The 25,895-nt window shown below is 40.4% G+C and overlaps 2 protein-coding genes across 2 annotated transcripts in view; one reads left to right on the top strand and one right to left on the bottom strand.

Moving 5' to 3' along the window:
• Positions 1 to 25,895, bottom strand: part of LOC135335843 (uncharacterized) — a gene marked incomplete in the record, with an annotated part of 743,773 nt that overhangs the window by 289,235 nt on the left and 428,643 nt on the right.
• LOC135335862 (uncharacterized) lies at positions 1,663 to 25,809 on the top strand. Its single transcript, XM_064531487.1, has 27 exons — positions 1,663 to 1,852; positions 11,403 to 11,546; positions 11,807 to 11,938; positions 12,033 to 12,191; positions 12,477 to 12,617; positions 12,736 to 12,939; positions 14,423 to 14,635; positions 15,569 to 15,796; positions 16,063 to 16,491; positions 19,228 to 19,446; positions 19,641 to 19,859; positions 19,946 to 20,161; positions 20,342 to 20,557; positions 20,783 to 21,001; positions 21,089 to 21,304; positions 21,477 to 21,692; positions 21,900 to 22,115; positions 22,322 to 22,554; positions 22,665 to 22,808; positions 22,865 to 22,959; positions 23,150 to 23,672; positions 23,726 to 23,768; positions 23,846 to 23,949; positions 24,130 to 24,251; positions 24,315 to 24,583; positions 24,701 to 24,767; positions 25,106 to 25,809. The coding sequence occupies exons 1-27, from the start codon at positions 1,795 to 1,797 to the stop codon at positions 25,635 to 25,637; spliced, it is 5,577 nt and encodes a 1,858-aa protein (XP_064387557.1). The 5' UTR covers positions 1,663 to 1,794; the 3' UTR covers positions 25,638 to 25,809.

Below are 25,895 nucleotides of genomic sequence, written 5' to 3'. Positions count from 1 at the left end.
GCTATATTCCATTAACAAGAGTCTACTGTATCTATATTAATACTGAGAGAAGAAAAGACTTGTGTACATGTATCTATTGTTAACAGACTTGTGTACATGAATCTATTGTTATCTAGTCTATATTGTATCATTTGTTTTGTGGCTTACCGCTATACCAGGACCTAACCAGAAAAGGAACCAACATGGGGAGAAGCGCGCATGCGCATTGCATACACAGGAATAATTAAAGGGTGTGTCCAAAGAGATCAAGTTCACAATTGCTACTATAGCTAACATATCTTTTCTGACTCTTGTAGCTAGCGCTTTAGTGCAAGGCTAACTCATGTGTTGAATAGAAAGTTTGTGCGAACAGATGATGCTATGAACGATTCGGAAGAGACTGCAACAGCCTTCAATGTGAGTCAAACTAGCCATAACTCGAGAAAGAAGCTTTAGTTTGCTAATCCACGAATCAAAATCCAAGATAACGTGGCTAGAAGCCTATAGAAGCTATTATTTTTCGTCGCATTGCAACCGTTGAGCAGTTACAGTTGGAACAGACACACAGACACACACACACACACACACACACAAACACACAGTCAGCTTTACCGTATCCCTCGTGCGGCTACGCCTCGAGGCATAATAATATCCACCATGAAAATACAAAGCGTACAAGAAATTTGGATATAATAGTATATAGTATATAGTATACATATCTCTAATCCGTTACAACATGTACAATAATTAGGTAAGGTCGTTTTTTAGCCGCGTTTCTGAAATACAGTTTCAACGTTTCACATTGCGAATAAAATTGTTTAGTTTGATTCCCTTTTTTCAGTACAGAATTAAGTATCAGCTGTATAATGAATGTGATATAATTTATGCCTAAGAGGAACGTCAGAGAAGTCCAAGAAGAGGAGACAGGACTGGAATAGTAATGACAGCCATGTTTAATTAATGCTGTAGATGTGCTTTGAAGTGCAGTTTGCAAGAGTATGGCATATATACGTGCGAACTCACTGCATGTCCCGGTGTGGGAGGATGAGCGATCTCCCGTGTAGGATGTCTCCCCGGATAATATGTAATATTTAGTTTACGCATGCAGGTAACCTCGGTTCCCGCGTGCGGGCTGGAATCAAGGCTAGCATACATGGCCCTGATTTGACAAGCAACTATTATAAGCAGCCTAAACTACTCAGCCTTGCCGCATGGCAATGATATTGTATGGAGCTATTAATTACTACTAGCCTTTCGAAAGTGATTTACTATTCAGTAGACCTCCAACACTACCACATGTATCATTGTATGGCACTGGATTTGGAAAGTGCTAGATCTATAGACATCTATCTAGTACCTGAAATGTCCAAGGTTGCTGCTCCTGAGCTGGAATAATATACAGTCTCAAAAATACTGAAGCTATATGGCTTCAAAGCTTAATTCATTCACAATCAAACATAGTCTTGGGGCAGACCTAATAGCTGGGGGCAAAATCTAGAGTGCTAGGACTCTTTCTCTCTTCCCCCCCCTCTGAGAAAAGGTCTGGCCCCCATTGCAGTTTTGTGGGTGAGGCTCTCCTGGACCAGCCACATAGACTACTGAGCATGCGCAGAAAGCAAGCAATAACACAGTGTAAACAGAGTGGCAAAGCTCCACATAGCACCAGAGGAGGCTGGAACCACTTGACCTAACTAGACTAGCTAAAATTGTTGCATAGGAGCACGTGGCACCACCTTCAGGGCCACCGCATCCTTATAGATCTACGGGATCCTGCTTTACAACCAGAACAGTAAACAAAAGTGAAAAGAACACAGGATGGGAGTTTCAAGTCTACTTCTACTGACATTGATTGTCTTACTCAATTCCACTGCTGGTAAGACACTGCTTTCCCTTTTTATGTTGATGACTGTTGTGTCAATAATATAAATGTAGGAATGTATTTTCAATGATGCCATGCTTATCAGGGGCGTAGCCAGGGGGGGTGCTAGGGGTGCTCGAGCACCCCCAACCAGCCTGAGTCAAGTATACAAATCACAGAGAAATGTATCTGATTATCCAGCTGAGCACCCCTTCTCTTCCAGATCTTGCTGCAGTTAGGCTGTTAGCTAGCTAGTATAGCAAGGAAAAGGATTCAGTCTCTAAACTGTGAGCTATTCTGGCTTAAATCTATAAACTAGTTCTCTTTTCTGATCGTGGCCAGCTTCTCTATGCAAATAAACGTTCAGCCATGCCCAACTTGGCAGATAAGTTCATTATGATGTCATTAATAAGAGGTGTGGCTTCCGGTCAACCAATTTTCTGCGCTTCGCGCCCTCTTTCATCTATGATAGCACCCCTTTCTCCAAAAATTCCTGGCTACGCTCCTGCGTATACAGTAGCGATATCATTAATCTACAGATTTCATAAACTCTTACCCTATACTAGAAGTAAGCAATTATCGCATTCCAATCCTGAGATATGAGTACAGTCATTTTGTAAAAATGTAAATTATGTTATGTAAAAATGTAAAACCTGCATGGGTAACTTTGCTGTAACCACAGTTGTAACCGCATACATGTAGCTAATGATTATGAATACCATTAAGCAATGGCGCACTGTACAGTGTACACCATAATGACTTTGCACAGCCTCAGAGCAACTCCATATGCCAATGAAACTCAATGGAGAATGGTGTATCAAAGTGTCCAGGGTTCTCATTTCAAGATAACATACGCAACTTATTAGCCTCGATCCCAGGCCGCACTGAAGGCCTTGTGAATAAGGCTAGCAACTAATGTTACATGCAGTAATGCATATTGCTTTTCTTCCCTACTGGCCTACCACACTGACACCGCCACCCCCTGTGATGACACTTGTTTGATATAATTATAGGGGAAACTTGCAAAATAATTATATTGGGTCAAACAAGGTCAATAATACACCATTCTCTTCATTGGCATAATAATTATGGAGCTGTTTTCTGAGGCTGTGTTGAAAGGTCATTAATTCAATGCATGCTTGCTGTTACGTTGACTGTATAGTTAAAATTAATGTTTGACTTTGACTTAGTTGTTGCTTTATATACTGCATAAAACATGTTTTAATAATCATATCCTTACTGTGGTTACAATTAAATGTAGTCACAGCCAAGTTACACAGAATATTGCAAGTTTTACTAAAAGGACTCACTAGAATTGTTTACACTGGCACATAAATAGTGATCACTAGTCTTATCAAAACACACATGATACACATGATAACATTCCAGTGGAAAAGACATTATTGCAACATTTAACGCTAACAGCTTAATGCAGCACTGACGAACACCATCAATGAACATTTGCCCATTTTTTGTGTGAATAGTATTAGACTGAAGATCAAGATGTTCAGAAAGAATGTCACGCTCATGTCTTGCAAGTTCTAACTCTGTAATGAATGATTTGATTTTTTCCTCCAGCTCAGTAACCTTACATGAAAATGTTCATCAATTTCTTATAGCTCGGTACGAAGTGTACTATTATCCTGGGCAGTTGAATTATCGTTACGATTGGATTGAGACAGTCTCTGGCGAAGACAGTGAACCGAAGTGTGGGCAATTTGTAATTGAGTATCGAGGTTGTGTATATAATTATAGTCTTATCTTGGGCAGTTCTTTCTCTTTCCATTTTCTTGGCTTGAGTCTGAGATTCTACCAGCTTAATATCCCGCGTTTTTATTTCGTTTGTTAACATTTCGCACATCAAGTGTCCTTACTTTAGTAGATAATTCTTCTATCGTAGCCTTGTCCTTGGAAAGAGCAGTGTCTGTTGTAGGGGTAACGGTGTGCGCACCACAAAACGGTTCCTTAAACAAAGCCTCGACATCGTCTTTTTTTTTTCGTACTAGCTCAGACCTTTTCTTCTCCAATCTGCTACCGTTACTTTAAAACTATCAAAAGGAGCCGTGAATGATTAGTCACAAGTTGCCCTAATAGCTTCATAAAAGTTAATCCAAGTAGTACCAGCGCATTAATTTTCATCTTTGACTTAATTCACACACTGGTCCCTTCCTAATATTAGTAATCTTCACAGTTGGTAGATTAGTACGTGCTTCATAAAATTGATCAATAGTTAAGCCAATACTAGCTCCTACAGTGTTCACCAGCATACTCAGCAACTGTAGCCATTGTTATACCTCAGTGCGCATGCGCAAGCGAGGTATACGGTAGTGTGTTTGTGTGTGTGTGTGTGTGTGTGTGTGTGTTTGTGTGTATAGACTGCTACAGCTGCTCAAGGATCAACGAAGTGCAAGTAAGAGTTTCTATAGGCTTCTTTCTAGTCATGTTTTCTTGGATTTTAATTCGTAGATTTGCAAAATAATGCTTCGTTCTTGAGTTATGCCTACTTGGAATGCCATAAATCACAGCCACTATGCTGACTGTGCAACATGAGTCTCTACATAGAGTTTGACAAGCAGTATACTGTTCGCCGTGCAACAGTGACAGCTTGCCAGTCTATTATTCTGGAAATCATATTTAGGACCGGAGGAAGTAATTGACATTGGATCAGGCCAAAAAACAGACTGCCCGGGAGGGTGTTCGCCGGAGGGGAAATTTTATGCTTTAAGCACTATTTGACCTTTGAACTTAGCCATTGGCTTGCTTCCAAAGCTTTTGCTTGACCTGGAAATTGTGGAAAATGACCAGAAGTAGCAGAAGCCATAATTATTATAAAACAATGAGCTACTAATCAATAGTCCAATAAAAGAGAGCAAAGTATTCGGACAGTAACGTGACTTCCTGTTTAAAATGCGTGATCAATGAGGTAATAAAGATTGCTGCCTCGAAGGCAAGTGACGGCTCCATGCGCTTGGATTGGTCATTTACCATCTCGTTACTCCGAATATAATTATACAGTGGAACCTCTTATAGCGAACTCTCTAAATAGCGGACCTCTCTGTAATAGAGGACAGCATGACTTGTACCAACTACTGTCTAACTAGTGCCCTAAATAGCGGACGTGCACCTCTAAACTCCGGACAAAGGACAAGTCGCCTTGCATGAAAGATAAATTTATAGTGTAGATGTCTATATAGATAAATAATGGTTTCCCCTACATGTATCTGCTGCACCAGGCCACATACAGTCTATAGTGAGAGCTGAATTTATCCTTTAGCAATTAAGCACTCAATCGCTTGCAATCACTCTTGCACATGCAGTGTTGATTGTAAAAATGGGCGTGCATGCTGGTAGCAGCACTTTCGTCCCCCAGACTGCTGGAGAAAGCTCCTTCTACCGTTGTGTGGAAAGACTATTGACGGGTGTGGGATATGTCAATGTTATAATCTACGAATTAAAATCCAAGAAAACGTGACTAGAAGCCTATAGAAACTCTTACTTGCACTTCATTCATCCTTGAGCAGCTGTAGAGCAGTCTACACACACACACACACATGCGCACAAGCGAGGTATATAGTTTTGCTTACTAGGAATGCAAAGAGTGCATAGCAAAATTTGTCCACGGATGGTTGCTAACTCTACTTGGTAGGTATGCCTCGACGTATAGCTGCACGAGGGATACAGTAAAGCTGACTGCATGTGTACATGTCTGACTGTGTGTGTCTGTTCCAGCTGTAACTGCTCAACGGTTGCAATGCTAACAGCTTCTATATATAGCTATAGGCTTCTAGCCACGTTCTCTTGGATTTTGATTCGTGGATTTGCTAACTAAAACTTTTTTCTCGAGTAATGGCTAGTATACTTATACATGCAGCAGTGAAGGCTGTTGCAGTCTCTTCAGAATCTTTCATAGCATATTTAATCTTCGCACAAACTTTCTATCATTACCCGGCCACTCTTAATGAAAAAATGTTCATCATGTGTATAAAATTAAGCTGTAGTAGCTTTATGTTATGTAGCTTTGGCATCTCCTCCGAGGCATCAGCACCTGCGGTGCTTTCATTAATGGCTGCAATGAATAGTATATATGGGAAAGTTCTAAAAGAAAATAGATTTGTCCCGTCGTCAAAAAATTTCCGTTATACTCTATAATTAGAATTAAAGCTACGAATTTATTCGACCGCAGTAGCTATCCTGAGCTGTACGAATATTTGAATGGCATACGGTATCTTTGCTTGTGTGAAATAGCAGCAATTTCTTCTTTGTTTCGACTTGTTGTGTATCTGCCACCACTGTCATACACTTTCACGAACCCAGGAAGACAATGGTAGAAATCAGAATTCACGCAGTGGCTATCAGCAAATAATAACCTCCACAAACTCTGCAGTTTCTATATCAATAGAGAGGGTATACGAGTTTTACAATATCTTGTAAGCCTAGCCTGAGACTAGCCTCGATTCCAGGCCGGTTAAAATACAGCCTGGTACCTATTGCATGGTGATAGTGCGCGTGCGTTAGTTTATTCACCGGGGAATCCCTTTTTTTCTTTCTCTCATCTATTTTCTATCTTTGTACATCAGCTTAGCTCTCTATTGCGTTGTTCCAGAAGGCTTTCACACTAGTCTGAAGCCAGAAGAGGCTCTCATCTACCTCTATGACGGTTGTATGGTCAGGATGTCTTACCTTGGATCTGTACACTGTGGGAAGTCAGGGCCGTAGACAGCGGGGGGCAGGGGGGGTAACTGCCCCCCTGGCATTCTCAGATCTGCTAAATTATTGATCTGGACATGCCCAATGAAATGTGGGCAGGGCTATCTGATGCGCATACTGAGTGCTGAGAATAAGTTACGACCTTTTTTTAGGTAAAATTCTGATCTCCACTGCGCCTCTGGGAAGAGGAGTACCTTCCTAGTTTAAGCTACCTTATTTTAGTTGCTCTAAGTTGGTACCACAGCAAGTTGGAAGTTGCCATGCAGAGGATATGAAATAACAGTTGATCTTTTTTTTTTGTAAACATTTTCAGTTGTTATTTTGCCACCCCTGCAAACCTAAGCTATCTACGGCCCTGGAAATATATGGTGCCTCAAACTGCTACTCGCGAAGATAATCCGGCTGTAGGACTATCCTAGACATAGATGAGAGCCTCTTCTGTCTTAAAACTAGTGTTCAAGCCTTCTAGACCAACGCAATAGAGGCATAAGCCACAGCTTCACGAAACTCAGTCATAGAGATAAAGTATATTACGGAACATATTCTTAGTAACGGACTAATTTCCGGTATAATTTACTAAGGTTTTACGTTTGTAGTACGATTACTCATATTCTGGGTAATTTGAAGCGCATGCGCACTATCACCCCTGCAATAGGCCGTATTTTAATCGGCCTTGAATCAAGGCTAGCCTGAGACCAGATGACCAAACTGAGAATGCAGTAGATTTTACCCGGCATCAATCAAATCATCAGTGAGTCATCAATGTGCCATGGATGTTCTAAGATGTCTTTGTCGACCTTAAATAGCTTCAGTGATGGACACCAAAGAGGGCCTTGACTCAGAGTTGCATGTCTTCGCTTTTGTCATCATCTTTGTTATAGCTAACATGGGCATGAGGTATCTATCTTGTTGCCCAGTGAGTGGGCAGATCAAAGCAATCTGGTGCTCAGTATATGGCATGTTGCATCACTGCCATGGCTACCATATATTGCACTGCATTATATGGCATAATGCACTGGATTATATGCAGTAGATTTCTTTAACAGATAATATCCATTTGGGACTTATGCCCACCCTCCCATCATATATTATACTTCATTTGGTACCTTTTATAGGCTACTACGGTTCCAAATATCTGTGGGGACTATGGAATTCAGCAAAGAATACTTATCTATAGGGAGTTTTAGCCAACAATAATTTCATCATTTAATGAAGTATGAATGCATAGGTAAATTAAATCTAAGCTAGCTATAGCTACTTAGTGAAGTTAACATTGATGGTACAGTTTGTGCAATTTTTTAACATTTGAGGGCTGTGTGTTGAGGTGCTTGTAACAGGCTCAGTCTTCAAGGATGAATCGACAACTTCCGCATACTTTTGGACGGTCTGGGTACACAATATCTTGGATACGGCCTTTTCTTAAGCCATTGACGTTCTCTCATACTTTCGAAGCGCAGTTGTAGTACGATGACCGGTTCTTTCTTGAATCAATTTCTCAGGAACATTTGCCTCAAAAAGTCGTGTAGCACCAGTAGCTCTGAGACTGTGGTTAGTCTTACCAAGTATACCAACTTGATCAAACGTCTTCTTTACCATTCCGCTTAGTTGATTTCGTCCAATTGGAGCTAAAGTAAACCATGGGGCATCAACATGATCTTGAAAAAGCTTGTCTTGAAAAAGCGTGTCTTTGGCCTTCCACTGAGTCACTGTCTGCTTGAATTTTATGGAAGCTTTTGTATGTACAGCTTTAGAATTGAGACATAGCACCTATCGTTTAGCGATTGATCGGCATATTGCTTGATAATTTTATTGTCGTCAGCAGAATCCTTGTAACTTCCAGATCTATTCTTTGACCCATTCTCCGTATACGTGACGTGTTCGACACCATCATCAAAGCCAAAGGAAAATTGATTGATCTTATAAGGAGCTTGTGTTCTGTCCCACTACGCAAACAAAGAACCTTTCCATTCATGTAAAAAACAGTATTCAACAAGGCAGTTGGGTTGTCAACTCCTAGAACACCTTCTGTCCACAAACTCTCTTGTTCGTCTTGAGTGATGACGGCAGTGTGCTTAACGGAAGCACCTACACCTTCTGTTCTGAGACCACGTGCAACTGTGTCTCTAGTTCCTCTGAGGCCAATAAACCGACTGTCCTCTTCATCTAGGAAATTGGGGACATCTGGGTTAAGGTCTTTCATATATCTTTTAATACCACACAAGAGAAGAGTGAGAGATGAATTAGGAAATCAAGAACCATCTTTTTTGCGCACTTCAATGATAAAAAGAGACAACCACTTGTTGATAGCAACAGAATCAGACAATGTAAAGAAGTCCTTAGGCACTGGATCATTATCATCTTTTCGCCACTTTGCCCAGTATAGAAATGATTTCACTGCCCAGTCAGTATTTGACCTAGTGTTAGAGGGAACGAATCCCTTGGAAGATTGCTGGAGAGATATGGAGGAAGTAACAGCAACTTTTGAATACTGCTCTGTCTTCTTATGGCGCTTACTTGCAGGGGGCATGTTCTCTTTTGCCATTTCTTGTAAGTAATCGTCTTGGAAGATTTGTTCAGCTTCAGGGGTTATCCAGTCCAAAATATCGTCACTTATAATTCGCTGGTCATCAGGAATGGTCCACCAGTCGATCTCTAGCTCCTCCGTAGCTGCTGTAAATCTTTATTGACTGTTGTTATGGAAGCATAGTTTGACGTCATCCGTTGTTATGGAAGCACCAATCAGAAGAGTTGACGTCATAGCATTTGGGCAACAAGTTAGTTATTGCCGGCACCCTCGTGCAACATGCCATATATTGCACTGAAGCTACGTAATGCCCGAGGGCCGCAGGCCTCGAGGGCATTACGTAAGCTCCAGTGCAATATATATATATATATGGCAATATATGTTGCACTCGTGCTGGGCAATAACTAATACATAGATACCGAATGCACATTTTCTAACTGATTTAGATCCCAAAACCTATTGGCTACTAGAAATGCACTACCTTAGCAACAGTCAACCTATATAAACAGCCAACCTAGCAATTACTGCATCATTTCGTTTGAACATCATTCTGAAGTTGGCATCTCTGGGTCTCTACTAAATCTGTGGTCTCTATTCAAGTCAACCCTGTTCCTCCACCTCAAATGGGCAACATTATAGTCCTGGATCTAGCTCCACCCACAAAACGGAAACATCCAGCTCCTCCCCCAGTTTTGCAGTAAACAGATTTCCCAAGAAACGAGCGGCTCGTACTACTCTCAGCGAAAGGAAGACACTTAAAGCTAGAATTTGCAGCAAACAAGCCCATCAAACGAGCGGCTCCTATATATACTACTCTTGAACAAAGCCAAAGAAAGAAGCCAAAGCTAGAATCCCAGCACTTCCATACATCCAGCTCCTCCCCCATCCAGCCTTGCAGCAAAAAAGTACAGCACAATGCCCAAGAAACGAGCGGCTCCTACTACTCTCGAACATAGCCAAAAAATACTCTAGAGCTTTTCTCTTCCATTCTCTAGTTCTGTTATTATGTTACTAGACAAAGCATCAGCTAGATTCTAGCTACAATAATTTAGTATCTTCTTGTAAAAAAAATATTTTAATGTTGTAGTTTGTAGCCCAGAGCAATCTATAGTACCGGTACTATAGCTCATAGTTCCCTGCTAAATACACTCAAATATGACTATATACCACTGGATTGACCACATTGCTTTTCTTGTTTTTAAAGCATTCCCGTTCTGTCGTTGTTTTTTTAGATGTGGCATGCGATTTGTTTAACGAACTTGACTCCGATATCTCACATACCGTATAATCTGGTAATAAGCGCACTTGGTTAATAAGCGCACTTCAACTAATAGGCGCATACTGGTTAGCAGACCAAGAGCCTTGATAGAAGGCGCATGTTTTCTGCACAGTTCTCTGCACAATTCTCTGCCCAACAACTGGTCTCCACACTTCGTTTATAGATGTTAAGTCTCTTTTACTACCGGTATAGTTGTGTTACTGCTGTCAGATATAACTTTAGATCATGTTTGCTATAAATACTGTAATCTGATTGGCTAAAGGCAGTGTTCTATCCAACTTAGAAAAGCATGTACTTCACTTAGAAAATCATGTAGCAAAGATTAGATAAGAACATTCAAATGTGATTGGCTAAGTAAATATTCATGGTTGCTATGATCTAGACACTGTTAGGAAGTTTCCACATGATTTAGAAACCCCCAGGGCTAATAAAACCCTCACTGCGTTCGGAATACTACAACCAGCCCTTTGGGCTTCTAAATCATGTAGAAACTTCCTAAACAGTGTCTATATATTATTATTGTATAGACCTCTTGCAGACAAACGATTGAGCTAGCTATAAGGGAGATTTGCTTCATTGAAACGTTATGGGCATGGTTAATATATATAAGCGCATCCGGATAATAGGCGCATAGAGGCCTGCTATTTTCCATTGCTTACTAACCAGATTATACGGTATCAGTGACCTCTATCTACCGTACTCTACATGAAAATAAAGATTACATTCACTAATTCAACTTCTTTACTTTCTTCAAGTAGAATAGCTCTTCATTTCTCTACAGTAAATTTCTTTACCTTTCTTCTAACTTGTCTGCACTTGCACTTGCGATATTTATATACTGCATGTTGTAAGCTTGCATCCGAACGTCTTTCACCCTGGGAACAAACATTATATACAGAGAGGTGGCTTTTGAAGAGGGGCCATTTTGTGCCACAAACTACAGGCATCTGCATTCTTCATGTATCTATATCGTGATTGGCCTTCATGCAGTTTTGCAGACTATGCAACTTTGTGCAAATCATCTCATTGTTTTCTCCTGATCCTTGAACATGCAGGTATGGCTCAAGCCCAATGTTTCAGTACTGAGATATTTGGTTGCAGTGGTACCAGTGCAGGATTCAGAGCCTCAGGTCAGGACTGCTGTGATGATGGATTCTTGGCTTTCAATGCAGGAGGCGATGTCTGTGAATTGTGCTCAGGTAGGATTTATAAGATTCATACATGGCCATTCTTCAATATTAATTCAACACTCAAATTTTGCCCAATTAACTATGGTAAACAATAGACCTAAGAGCTCCATTATTTTGTGTTTAGATGGTTGTGGGTATTTTTGTCTAGGGAGGTGGTTAGTACCAACCACTACATGACCACATCCCTGCTTTAAGAATTATGTGATTGCATATCTTTGTATAGAGCTCATGTAATTATAGGTTTATAATTTTTTCTCCTCCATTCCCAGGCAATGTGCTTTGCTCGGCTAACCTTGGCTGCACTGCTGCCTTTGAGCCCAGTCAAGCTCAGGGTCGTGGCGAGTGTTGTGCTACTGGTGGAGGAGTGGCTTACACATACAGTGCAGGATTATGTGTACCATGTGAGTCTATCTACTATTGTGGCATATAGTGGAAAACTACTTGTTATAATTATGTAATTGTGTTGCATATAATTATATAATGCTCCTTTTTAAGGTCCCACTTCCATCACCGGTTGCTTCACTGGGAACCAGTGTGGTGGAGATAACATCTCTCTCACCTCGACTGAGTCAGCTGCTGCTCAAGTCAGAGAGTGCTGTGTCAGCACAGCCGGACTCTCCTACAACCTACTGGGACAATGCATCATCTGTGTCGGTATGTCATCTCTCAATAGGCATTGCAGTTATTGTGTACATGTAAAATTATAATTATTATCGAGTTAATGTCCATGCAGTGAAACTAGCTGTCACGCACCCTTAGATGTGACACACATGCTAATGGAAACTTTGGGGCCTATATATTAACCTGGCTGTATTAATAGATGGTGGCCTAGCATAGGGTGACCACAATAGACACTATAGAGGGTGGCCTATCATAGGGTGACCACAATAGACACTATATATACCGTAAGTGTAATGTATCATTTTACAATCTCCACAGTGTTTGGATTTCTTGATGAGAGGCTAGAAGAAGAGGAGAGGGGACAAGGCTATACGGTTAGTATTGGCTACATCAAACGACCTGCCTCGGTTACCAACCTTATCAGAGGAAACATCGCTGTAGCTGATAATGGGACTGCAGGTGAGGCTAATTGTCTAATATTATTAATTCTTGAAATATCCCAAAATTGTTAAAATTCTGTTTTAGCTGCAAATCTATAATCATTGCTGGACTTGCGTCAAATTCTTATTTTTTGCAGACCCGGTCACAGATTTTCTGATCAGTACCGAGAGATACACAGTTCGTCCTGGTGTGAATCAAGATATCATTGTTACGTATCTAGTGGACAGTGTTGCTCAAGAGCCCATGGAGTCTGCCCAACTGCAACTGAGTATCCGTACAACACCACCTAGGGGATTACTGACACGTGACACATTTGAGCTGGCTATCATCGACAGTGACAGTAAGGATTATGTAACTATGTTGATACTTTGGATGTTTGTGCCCATAACTTAATAATACCAGAGAGTAGTGTAGAATGTATACATGTAGAATTGCAAGAGAAAACGTACTATAATAATTATAGCTATAATAATTTTATACTGAGTACACAGTGGGACCACACTATGTGATTGTAGAGGCTCTTCTACACGAACTAAAAAAACATTTGCAAAGTGTAACGTTGCTAGGATTGCCAGGAAAAGCGAAGAAACAAGAAATTCGGCGAGTGCATAACTCCAATATGTTACAACGTCATTCACATGTACAAATGTTAAGTTTAGCTTTTTACAAAGTCATTCAGACATAGACCATGTTGATAATGTTCTAATACAGTGTATAAACAGTTTAGTTTTGTCCATCCATGTGTGGTGACATTGAAGTGTTGTGGATGGAAGCTTGGAACTGACACTGTCTCAATTCCTAATAAGTTAAATTGTACACTAATGTAATATCAACACACTGACTGTACATGTTCATGGCATTGTAACGGATTGGAGTTATGCACTCGCCAAATTTCTTGTTTATTCGCTTTTTCGCGCTTTTCCTGGCAATCCTAGCAACGTTACACATTGCATAGCCCTTTCTTTTTTCAGTATATTATACTCTTCAATAAAGAAAGTGAAATTCCTAAGAGGAACATCAAGAAGCAAGAGAAAGAAGTTCAAGAAGAGAAGACAGGACTGGAATGAACATTATCATTAATATATCTATGTGATAAAATGGCACCCATATTTATACTGTAGATGTACTTCCAAGTGCAAAAGCATAGAGGCCTATGGTATCTAGCCAGTGCATACATCTAGCATAAATAGCATACCTGAGGTGAGAGAATGGAGAGTTGAGCTGAAGAAGGAGGTTTTGTGTGTATCGATGTCACAGCCACGCCCATCTCATAGTTGCCATGTGCATTGCTGTGGCAGTCATTTAAAGATGACGGAATTGCGTAGGTAAGAAAAGTGGAGCCTGAGAGGTCATCTGCCTCTTGAAAGCAAACGCAATTCTGAGAAAAAGCCCATGGTCCGGGTTGTAGTCGACTAGAGGCTGTATCCAGAATCTTATTGTTTGTACAAGGAGGAAAAATGCTTTTCAAGAAAGTTACTTAGTCAGTCAGACAAAACGCGGTGAAATATGAAAATATAGTGCAATTTTTCAAATATCAATATTAATGCATGTAAATATTCATAGACTATAATATCACACATTTAGACAGGCAAAAGGCTAACTAAGCTATCTGTCCAGTCAGTTTCTTGGTTTAGCCTTTCTTTGCAGAAATAGAGCAGTCTAAACACGAGTTAAAATTCATGCAATAATTGAAAACACTCACAACTGCACTGTCAATCCTATGGTTGTACTAATACTGTGTGTATCAATTAATTCTGCTTTTTGTTCAAGTGAGGTGAAAATGGAATTACAGCAGTGAATGATGTAAACATTCTCCCCTGCAGTGGTGATATTCCAGCTGACTGAGAACGATTATCGATCCAGTGAAAGTGAGCTTCAAATCAACGCTCAAGTGAACAAGAATCTCCGTATTGCCAGTCGAGTCGTGTTGGAGGTTACTCCGTACACTGTAATAGACGCCTTGATAGCTGGTATACCTGCACTACCCAACGTACTAGCTGATAACAACATTCGCTCCCCCAATCGTGCTCTAATCAGTAAGCTACACGATATAAAAATTCTGCCCATAATAATTACAGCTTGAATTTTCCTCAAGTGGTAGCTTTTCAATCCTCTCAATTTCAATTTAGCAAGAGAAGCTGCATTGAACAACAATAGTTTCTCCCGAGTTTTCACTAAGCGAAACACGGATGGATTGTATAGTAAAAATAATAGCCTAAGAGGTGGTTAGTACCGACCACCACTATGCATGCACTACCGTATAGCGGGTAATTTTCGGGGGACAAAATATTCGTGGTTCAGCAATAATTATTGAGACATTAATTTTCGTGGGTAATATTTTCGTAGTTGGAGCTTGCACTGCAGGTAAAGGTAGGTAAGGTCGCTTTATTCGTGGGTAATATATTTGTGGTCAGACCTCCAACCACAAAAACCACGAATATTTTGCCCCACGAAAATTACACGCTATACGGTATATGTGACAGGCTCTGGAAAAACAGACCAATTGGAGCAGATATAATTGGTATTGAGCAATAGCCAGATTTATAGACTACAGTGTATAATCTCATAACTTTTTTTCTTGGATTATAGTTATTTACAGTCTTTCTACTACCTCTCTGCAAAATCTGATGCTCTGAATCCAACTCTTTCCACCAAAGCGCTTTGTCTAAGCAGCCACCATTACCTTACTTTTCCCAACTTAGCAATCTTTGAGTGGGCGTTTCTCAATACTGCTGTTTTACAACTTCGAGTTTCCAACGCGCATAACTCAGGTATGGAACAAGGTATGTGCAAACTAAGCACATCAATGCGTAGGCAATTCTTTGCTCTATCATCTGGTATATAGATCGCAAAAATTATAGCTTGCACCAATTGGTCTGTTTTCCCAGAGCCTGTCACATAATTATGTGTGGAATATCATTATACTCATGTTGTTAGTGTAACTTATCTGTTACGCTTTTTTTTTACAGCACCTGAACGTCAAGATTTCAATAACAGTGTGATTACTGTCATTTTTGAAGCTGACGAATTTGGTAACCAAGTGAACGATGTTCTGGTTCCAGTGCCAATAACTGATGATGATATTGATGAGGCTCAAGATGAAATGTTTGTGATTGACCTCACTCTTCAGTCGTCTATAAATTCTCAGATTTCGATTGATTGTCGAAGTTCACTGGCTAGAATCAACGATGATGACGGTGAGTATTTTAGCTATGTGTCCAGAATTTTTCTTTCGATGTGGTATCCCATGTAAATTTGCCTCTTTTTAGTAAGCTAGGCCTAAGAGGTGGTTTGTACCAACCACCATCACCACCACTAACCATTGTGGGCATATCCCTGCTATACTGTGCATATCTACAGTATAACTACGTGCACTCAGCTGTTTTCGATATTACAATGCACTGTTCAATGTTTGTTCGCGGCTTTTTTTATTATTTACATAATTATTTACTTTCTCCTGCAGACCTTCAAATTGGTTTCCAGTTTGCAAGTTATGACTTCAATGAGCCTCAATTTGAGGAAGAGATTTCCGGGGTGGTGTTTCTGGAAAAACAAAATGATCGAATCTCTGAACAAAGTTATGTGGTTATTGTCGGAATCAATGAAGCCACGCCCAATGGAAATATACGAGCAGCCACCCTATCCACTGCAGACGCAAATAATGACTATGTTGTAAGCCAACCTGGAGAAAATACAATTGTATTAGAATTTGGACCAAATGAACAAGTATTGGATTTCCGTTTTGTACTCTTCCCCGATGAAATTGCCGAGGGTATGGAAGCTTTCCAAGCGAGTTCCCAGCCTTCTGAAAATCCACTGCATCCATCGTTTACTGCTCCCAGTGCTAATGTCCTGTTCCCCTCTACGTTCATTGTCATCGCAGATGGTGATCGTAAGTTTGGCTGTATAGTTAAACATGTGGATCGGCAAAATCATATACTCTGGAAAGACTCTGGGGCCCATTAGCAGGGGTGGGTCCAAGATCAGTTCGTTGGGTTCATATGAACCCTTCCAGTTAGTTACTTCATAACAACTAGATCTATACAGCAATTACAGCAGAAAAATTAATTCAGTTCTGAATAGCTGGTATATAATTTCCGGGATGAAAAATATTCGTGGTTTTTGTGGGTTGAACACTGGACCACGGATATGTGACTGTGTCTATGGGTCAGATGATGCAGGTCTCAAACTTCATTAACCGCCAGAAAAAAATTATTACAGCAACGGTAGACGCTTCTTTTAGGGTCTCAACAATTATGCTGATGCTGACGCTGATGCTCATAGCTAGCTAGCTATGACAACACAGTACAATTTCTCTCTGCATAATAAAAGGGTGAGGTTGGCTACTAGCTGAGTCAGCTAGTACAGTACACTTTGTACTAATGGGCACAACCATTAACTAGTTGACTGATCTCTCGCAGCTGCCTGGAATGGTGTACAAATCATTTGCTGTGCCAAGCAAATATGTGCTACTTTTTGGCACTAGTGAGCACTATACTTGCAGTCAAAGCAGCGTTAGCCGCAGATCAAATGAAAAACATTTTGCAAAAAAATAATCAGTATTATTTTTTGCAGCATTTTCGTAAGTATACTCTCTCGTATTTGTCTGGAACTTTGAACCTTGAACTATATACTTTGTATTACATTAGTTTTTTGGGTCATGTGATCAGACACGTTTTGTGAGATTTACTGTTAATCAATGAAGTTTTCTATCTCTTTAAATCAGAGTATTTACTGAAACTAAACTGACTTACCTACCCCTAGACAGCTAAGGTGTGTGAACATATTGAACTTTATTACATGGTCCTTCGAACCGGATAAGACAGCTGAGTTTTGTCGTAGGTATAAGAGTGAACAAGTAGCCGTGAAGTGATCCCTATCCAAAGATGGCGGAAGATTTGGGGAAAAAGAAGAGAATACGAGCGGGCCATAGAGGCTCTGCAACCCGGACGATTCGACTGATAACCGAAACTTTGGAGGGTGATACCCCCGATCGAGATCGTTTGTCATTACTACGTGTGACTCTCTAGGAGAAGCTCGATACAGTCAAGACTTTGGATGCCTATATAGTCGAGCTCATAGAAGATGAAGGTGGTGTTGCGGAAAAAATTGAACAAGCTGATGCCTGCAAAGAGACTATGTATGAATCTATTTTGAAGGTCGACCGACTCCTCAACAACTCAACTCACCTCCAACGAGGATTCCAGATAGACAGAGCTGCACCCACGGAGGCTCATCGGAATCGAGTTAAGTTGCCCAAATTTCAGCTTCGCTCATTTAATGGGTGATTTGACCAAATGGACTGCATTCTGGGAGTCATTTGAATCCGCTGTGCAGGACTATCGGATGTGAAGAAGTTTAACTATCTCAACTCTCTGCTCGAACATTCAGCACGAGAATCTGTATCTGGGCTTGCACTGACGGCTGGAAACTACAATCAAGCCATTGAAACCCTCAAGAAGCGATTTGGATGTAAACAGTTGATTTTCAATAAACACATGGATGCTTTGCTTCAAGTTGAAGGTGTAACCTCATCCCAGAACACTAGGGCGTTAAGGAAGTCCTAAGTGGTGTCCTGAACCACTTTTGGAGACGATGGAGAAAGGAGTACTTACTCAAGCTTAGAGATGCACACAGGCAGAGAGGATCGACCAACGCTACTGTAGATGCAACAGTTGGAGATGTTGTAATAGTGTATGATCAAGACCATTCTCGAGGATTCTGGAAAATGGCTAAGATTCAAGCTGATAACTGGTGCAGACGGTCAAACCCGTGGAGCCATCCTTTAATTGGCTAACAAGGCTGAAAAACTAACCACCCTTCGAAGACCTATGCAACTACTCTACCCACTAGGCGTATCCCAATCCGTAACGCAAGAAGAGACTGATGATAAAATCGAACCAGAGGAAGAAAGAAGCGAATCCCCCGAGCGTCCGCAACGACGTGCCGTTGCAAGAGGACAGAACCGTGTGAGAGCTTGGATCTCAGAGCAAACAGATAATAACTGTAGTTAACTGCACTTCCTTACGTCAGCAGTCAACTGGGGGAGTGTCTGCAACTTTGAACTTTGAACTATATACTTGTATTACTTGAGTTTTTTGGGTCATGTGATCAGACACGTTTTGTGAGATTTACTGTTAATCAATGAAGTTTTCTATCTCTCTAAATCAGAGTATTTACTGAAGCTAAACTGACTTACCTACCCCTAGGTGTGTGAACATATTGAACTTTATTAAGGAAAACATCTGGCTGTCAATTTTTGTCAGAATTTTGGAACTCCACGTACGTATGGCCAAATTGGCCAAAGTAATACTTTTATCTTAAAATGTCTCTTTCTAAGCTTCCAGAAAGTCGTAGATTGGATCCAGTTATGGCAGCTGAAAGAGTAACCGAACCATTTCTTAAACTATGTGTAGGGGGTGGGGGGTTGAACAGCCATAGCTGTGATCCAATTTTCTGATTTAAATGTTGGTAATTTGGTGCATTGGTATATATAATATATAATTATAGCCTCATGTACCACCGACTTTTACACCTACTTTATATACATGCATGCATGGGAGTGTTCTATATAATTATGATGCTGTTATATAGTATTTTGTGTTACAAAATTCGATTGTTCTTACAGCCATTGCGTGTCTTCCCCTCGATTCTATTACCAATGGAGTCATCACATACGCTACCGACACCACACCTAACTATGATCTGGGCACTGTGGCTACTTATGCCTGTGATGCTGGGTTTGTTCTGGACCTCTCCCTAGGGGGATCTATGACTAGAACTTGTGTGGATGATGATGGACTGGATGCTATTGGAGAGTTCAATAACCAAGCTCCAAGATGTATCGGTAAGTCATAATTATATACATTACTGAAAAATTCATTGCCAGCTTTCAATAAATTATTAGACTGCCCAATAAATATATTGTTAACACTGTAATTATGGGATGGTGACCAGTATGGCTATCCGTAGGTCAAGGTTCATTTGTGCGTAGTTATTGTGTTCTTAACAGTACTTGTTAGTGTATTTTACCATTTACAGCCATTGAGTGTCTTCCCCTCGACTCTATTACCAATGGAGTCATCACATACGCTACCGACACCACACCTAACTATGATCTGGGCACTGTGGCTACTTATGCCTGTAACCCTGAGTTTGTTCTAGACCTCTCCCTAGGGGGATCTATGACTAGAACTTGTGTGGATGATGATGGACTGGATGCTATTGGAGTCTTCGATAGGCAGGCTCCAAGATGTATCGGTAAGTAATTGCAGATACCCTTTAGATGTGCGTAGCATAATTGTGTTGTGTGATTTCATTTAACGTGTTCTATATTCTCTATACAGCTATCGAGTGTCGTGTTCTGCCTGTTTTCACCAATGGAATGATCGTCTATGCCACAGACGTGACATCTGACTTTGACCTCGGTACCACAGCAACTTATAGCTGCAATGAGGGCTACACTTTATATCTCTCTATTGGTGTTGAAGTGAGGACGTGTATTGACGATGGAGACAATGATACTGTGGGAGTGTTTAGTGACCTGGAGCCTGCTTGTGTTCGTAAGTACTGCAGTATAGATCTCTTTCATCAAACATACCTATAATTATATATGAGACACCGAATTCGTTTTTGAAATTGGGATCGATAATTATAATTATACGAGAGCCCAGAATAGCAACAAAAACGACTGTATGATGCTATTGGTAGTTTCAAACAATTCCCTCCAATAATGGTTACAGGCATTCAGTGCACCCCTTTATCTGGCATATCAAATGGCAGGATTGAATATGATCCAGACATGACTCCTAACTACATGCTCGGGACAACTGCCACTTACATTTGCAACAACGGGTTTTTCTTGGACTTATCTGCCGGAAATGAGGTCAGAACTTGTGAGGATGATGATGGATTGGACGATCTAGGAGAGTTCACTGGCTCACAACCAACCTGTGTCCGTAAGTATACTCCGTCGTATTAATGAAAACATCTGTCTCAAACTAGCTGTCAATTTTTGTCAGGATTTTGGAACGTGGAGTTCTGGTAATTATGAGATGGTGGCCAGTATGGCTATCCGTAGGTCAGGGTTCATTAATTTGCGCGTAGTTATTGTGTTCTTAATTTCTGAAGCTGTACTTGTTAATGTAACCTTGCCATTGCATTGTACATTTTACCACTTACAGCTATTGAGTGTCCTCCCCTCGACCCTATTACCAATGGAGTTATCACGTATGCTATCGACACCACACCTAAGTATGATCTGGGCACTGTGGCTGCGTATGACTGTGATGCTGGGTTTGTTCTGGACCTCTCTCTAGGGAGATCTGTGACAAGAACTTGTTTTGATGATTTGGATAATGATGCAGAGGGAATGTTTAACGGACAGAAACCAAGATGTATCCGTAAGTATAATTTTCTAAGATTGAGATTGATCACACTTTGATGTATTAATTGTGTTTTGTGATTTCATTTGTATATTCTTAATACAGCTATCGAGTGTCCTGTTCTGCCCGTTTTCACCAATGGAATGATCGTCTATGCCACAGACGTTACCCCTAACTTTGTTCTCGGTACTACAGCAACTTATAACTGCAATGAAGGCTACACTTTAGATCTCTCTATTGGTGTTGAAGTGAGGACGTGTATTGACGATGGAGACAATGATGCTGTGGGAATGTTTAGTGACCAGGAGCCTGCTTGTGTTCGTAAGTACTGCAGCTTATAGTCATCAGAACATACTATAATAATTATGATTATTCGAGCTACCAAATACCTGAAATTGGGTCCATTATGAGCACCCAGAATAACTAAAAAAAAAAAAGACTATTGTAATACAAGATCACATGTGTCTATTATTTGCAATGATTTTGCTTACAGTCATTCAGTGCACTCCTCTACCTGACATACCAAATGGCAGGATTGAATATGGTCCAGACACGACTGCTAACTACATGCTCGGAACAACTGCCACTTACATTTGCAACAACGGATTTTTCTTGGACCTATCTGTCGGAAATGAGGTCAGAACTTGTGAGGATGATGATGGGTTGGACAATCTAGGAGAGTTCACTGGCTCACAACCAACCTGTATCCGTAAGTATAGCTTCATGTCGTAAAGCTTTGCGCCGCCATCGAATTACCCATGAATGAAGCGACCTTGCTTACAGTGCAAGCAACAACCACAAAAATATTTCTAGGAAGTCACTAAATATTACTCAACCACAAATGTTTTGCCCCCTGAAAATTACCATGATGTTATTTTGGTATTAAGATTGCAATTCCTTTCAATAATGGTTGCAGGCATTCAGTGCACTCCTCTACCTGGCATACCGAATGGCAGGATTGAATATGGTCCAGACACGACTCCTAACTACATGCTTGGGACAACTGCCACTTACATTTGCAATGACAGGTTTCTCTTGGACCTATCTGTCGGAAATGAGGTCAGAACTTGCGAAGATGATAATGGATTGGACGGTCTAGGAGAGTTCACTGGCTCACAACCAACCTGTGTCCGTAAGTATCTTGCAATGAAAATATCTGTCTCAAAACTAGCAATTGTATACAGACATAATTATAAGTGCTAAGTTGTGGTTGTTTGGTGCATTGGTGTACAAGCGTCCATAATTATACACAATCTCATACATGTTGGTGTTCCAATGATTGTGTGAAGATATTTGTCTTATTACAATACGTATTGTACAATGCACACATGTTTACAGCTGGTTGTGAAGCGGAGATATACCAGAGTCATTCTTGGCCCAACACGGCACTAGGGTCTACTGCGCTGTCCCCTTGTCCATGTGTTGAAGTATTGGGTGTTTTGGCAGGGAATGTCATCAGACAGTGCTCTGGGTCAATCAGTGAGGGAGGGATGTGGAAGGATGAGCTTGACCTCAGCAGCTGTGAGACTACACTTTCAGACATATCCCGGGAATTGTGTGAGATTGCACTAGTGAGTAGTTTGAAGAAGCTGTTGGACGTTTGACTATACAACGTCATGTTTAATTCTATCTATAGCAAACTATTTCTTTTATAGAGCTAACTGAATTCTAACTTAATTAGGGACTCTCATCAAATAAGACAACTCAAGCATCCAATCAGATTGCCAACATCACATCCAATCCACAAAATCTGGCTGCAAGTCAAATCTCCTTGGTTACTACAATAGTAGAGCAAGTAGCAGAAGAAGCCGCTTTCAACCAAGAGGTGAACATTGTTATACTTGCCAATGAAATCAAAGTTATGATTTTTTACATGTCAAGGTGAGGGACAACTATCTTCAAACAATCAATAATATACAGCAAGCCAATGCTGACGTCATCTATGAGAGCCAGCTGGCAATGAATTCATCAACAAGGTATGTTGCAAATAAAACTACAATGTTGCCAAGGTAATCAATGTTGTGGGGCTCCCTTTATTTATAGCTATTTCTCTTCCTTGCACGTGTTTAGTTGAAAACACATTTCCTAATAGACTAGGTCAACACTGCATGGCAATACGTTTAAATATGCTGATCTTTGTTTGTTTTACTCACTCGGCATGCACAGGATTCTTGCAAGCCTCGAAACATTTCTGGACAATCTCAATATTTCAACTGTTTCCAGAAACTCCACAAGCAATCAGACTGTTCTCAGTTTCGAAACATTTGCTATCACAGTACAAGATTTAGACCCTAACAGTTTCCAAGGCCAGACATTCGTTGTTGGTTTAGGCCCTGTCGAAGCGGCAGTGAACAATACTGGCATCATTGATCAAGATGCTTTGATGACAGCTAATGATTACATGACTGATAACAGATCTGATATTGATTCTCTTAGTGAAGACACTGAAAACTCAACTGCCTCTCTACGATTAAGCCCTTTAATTCTTGAAGAATGCCCTACAACAAATCGTTCACTTCGGCAGAGATTAAGTTACTCTGTTTTTTTGTCTGATGTACTTTTCCTTCCTGAGAACAGAAGTACTAGTCAGGTGGGATCTATTGTAGTGGCTGCAAGACTAGCTTGTCTGCAGACCAACAAGACAGTGCTCACAGTGCCAGTACGGACTAGCTTTCTGATCAGGATGACGGTATGAGAAAATTAAAAGTATGTAAGTATTAAGTTACTTTAATTTGTCCGCAGGATAATATCGAAAACAGCAGCTGTGCTGTGTATAAGACTCAAGGTAAGTGACACACTTTTATAAGAAGCTCACTAAGAAAAGTACTTTCATTTTCTATCCTTTAATGCCGGCTATTTCAGATCAGTTTGGAGCTTGGGACACTGCTGGATGTAGAGAGATAACCAGTTCCAATGGGAGAAAAGATTGCGAGTGCAGACAATTGGGCCACTTTGGAATACTCTTTGTAAGTTAATTGTCCAGAAAATGAGAACAAATTTTACAGTTGTTTTCATCATCTAGCTAAAATAAAATCCGTCTAGGAAACCAGTAGAGCTATATGGACTGTGCACTACACACAGCTCTTCAATACTATTACAAAGAGCTTTTGTATTATACACTACACTTGATCTCCTCATGGTTACAGGATTTGAATCCAACTGCATTGCCTGAAAATCTTTCAATTGCTTTGAGCACCATCACATACATTGGCCTGGGCTTGTCTGTAGTGTGTCTCCTGGTGTTCATATTCACCATTTTTGTCAGCAAGTAAGCATATAGAAGCCTAATTTTACACTTGTTCGTCGTTAATTTAACATTTCATTTTCATAGGAAGCTACTCGCTGATAAACAGAATCAAATCCTCATCAACATGAGTATTTCACTGATATGTCTGTACTTCACCTTCCTCATTGGAGGGTTCACTGTTGGTGTCCCACCTCTCTGTGGGGTCATGTCTGCCCTCCTGCAGTACTTCTTCCTAGTGTTCTTCTCCTGGACGGCTGTAGAAGCTGTCTGGCTCTACCTCAAACTGGTAGTGGTAATGGGATCTCAGTCTCTCACCTCCAAGTTCATGCTGAAGGCTGGACTCCCCGCTTGGTGTAAGCATTTGTCATGAGGAATTGCTTGCGCACTCCTGAGTTGATAGTGCATTCACTTTTGTTGCCATAGTTATGTGTCTGTATAAATGAGGATGCTTTATTATACTCCACATGCAGTACTGCCCTTTATGATTGTTGTCATCAGTGCGGGGGCGGGACATCAGTACTACACCAACCCATACTAGTAAGTGCTTGGAAATCTTATGAGTTGATTTTTTACAATGTATAATTATATACCTAATTATAGTTCATGGGTATATTTATTTCGAGGGTATAAACGTTTGCAGAAACACCGTTACAAAGAATTTCGTGCTTTCGGCGCAATCATGCGTTATTTTTATAAATGTTGCAGTATTATAATTATTTAATCAGCGAAGAAAAAGAGTGAAAGTTTATACCCTCGAAATGATGCTTGTGTACGTAGTTCAACTCATGCACCTTAACTCATATAACATGTGGCATACATATATATGTACGGTATTTATTACCCCGGCCCATCGATCACACATCATATTCATTCAGCTGTCGTCCTACTGAATGGCCTTTCTATTTTGGATTCATTCTTCCTTTTGTCATTATCTACGTATTCAACTGGATTGTTTTTGTTGCCATCATGGTGTCCATTTGCAAGCATTTTAGAAACCTGCAGTCACTAAACGAGAGCTCTGTACGTCAACAGTTGAGGAATGTTAAGAAGAACTTGGTCATTGCAATGTGCCTATCGGTTGTACTTGGTCTGGGTTGGGGCCTTGGACTAGTATCAACAAGCTCTGGTCTTGTGGAGCTGTCATTCACATTCCAAGTGATATTCTCGATCTTTGTTGGCTCTCAAGGTGTGCTGGTTTTTATTCTTTATGGTCTTCGAAGCGCTGACTTCCGCCAGACATGGATAAAACTTTTTAGTGGCTGTAGATCAAACACTGATAACTTTGTGTCTTCTGAGAAAGGAAGCACTAATCCACGAGATAATTCTAGCACTGTCGGAGTGGAGTTATCGAGCATGAACACATTACCAAGCAAGCAGTGTTCCCCACGCAATGAAGAAAAGAACTAACTTTTATTATAAAGGAGACAAGATAAAGTACTTGAGTTTGTAGCTACTTAACTATTAAATAGAAGGTTGACAGTATCGTATAATATTGTTGTACTGAATGGCTTGATTTCATGCACTTCCTTTTTGTGCTTAATTTATAATGTGAGAACGCATAAAATAAATTATTGCAATGGTTGTGGGAAGTTTGTCTATATGTTTATTAGGAGAAAACAATACTATAAAATTGTACTGTGTAACAAGGAAGAAAGAGTTGAATAG

This window comes from Halichondria panicea, chromosome 5 (assembly GCF_963675165.1).
Source record: "Halichondria panicea chromosome 5, odHalPani1.1, whole genome shotgun sequence".
Classification (NCBI taxonomy): Eukaryota; Metazoa; Porifera; class Demospongiae; order Suberitida; family Halichondriidae; genus Halichondria; species Halichondria panicea.
Note: the sequence above shows the minus strand (reverse complement) of the source record. Positions and strands in the feature narration are given on the sequence as shown.

What these genes read in the sequence shown, in the direction of transcription:
- LOC135335862 (XM_064531487.1), top strand. Translation starts at nt 1,795, where the DNA reads ATGGGAGTTTCAAGTCTACTTCTACTGACATTGATTGTCTTACTCAAT. An exon ending in CCCCAATCGTGCTCTAATCA is followed by an intron (nt 14,636 to 15,568) that starts GTAAGCTACACG and finishes TTTTTTTTACAG; the next exon opens with CACCTGAACGTCAAGATTTC. An exon ending in CCAGGAGCCTGCTTGTGTTC is followed by an intron (nt 21,305 to 21,476) that starts GTAAGTACTGCA and finishes TTTTGCTTACAG; the next exon opens with TCATTCAGTGCACTCCTCTA.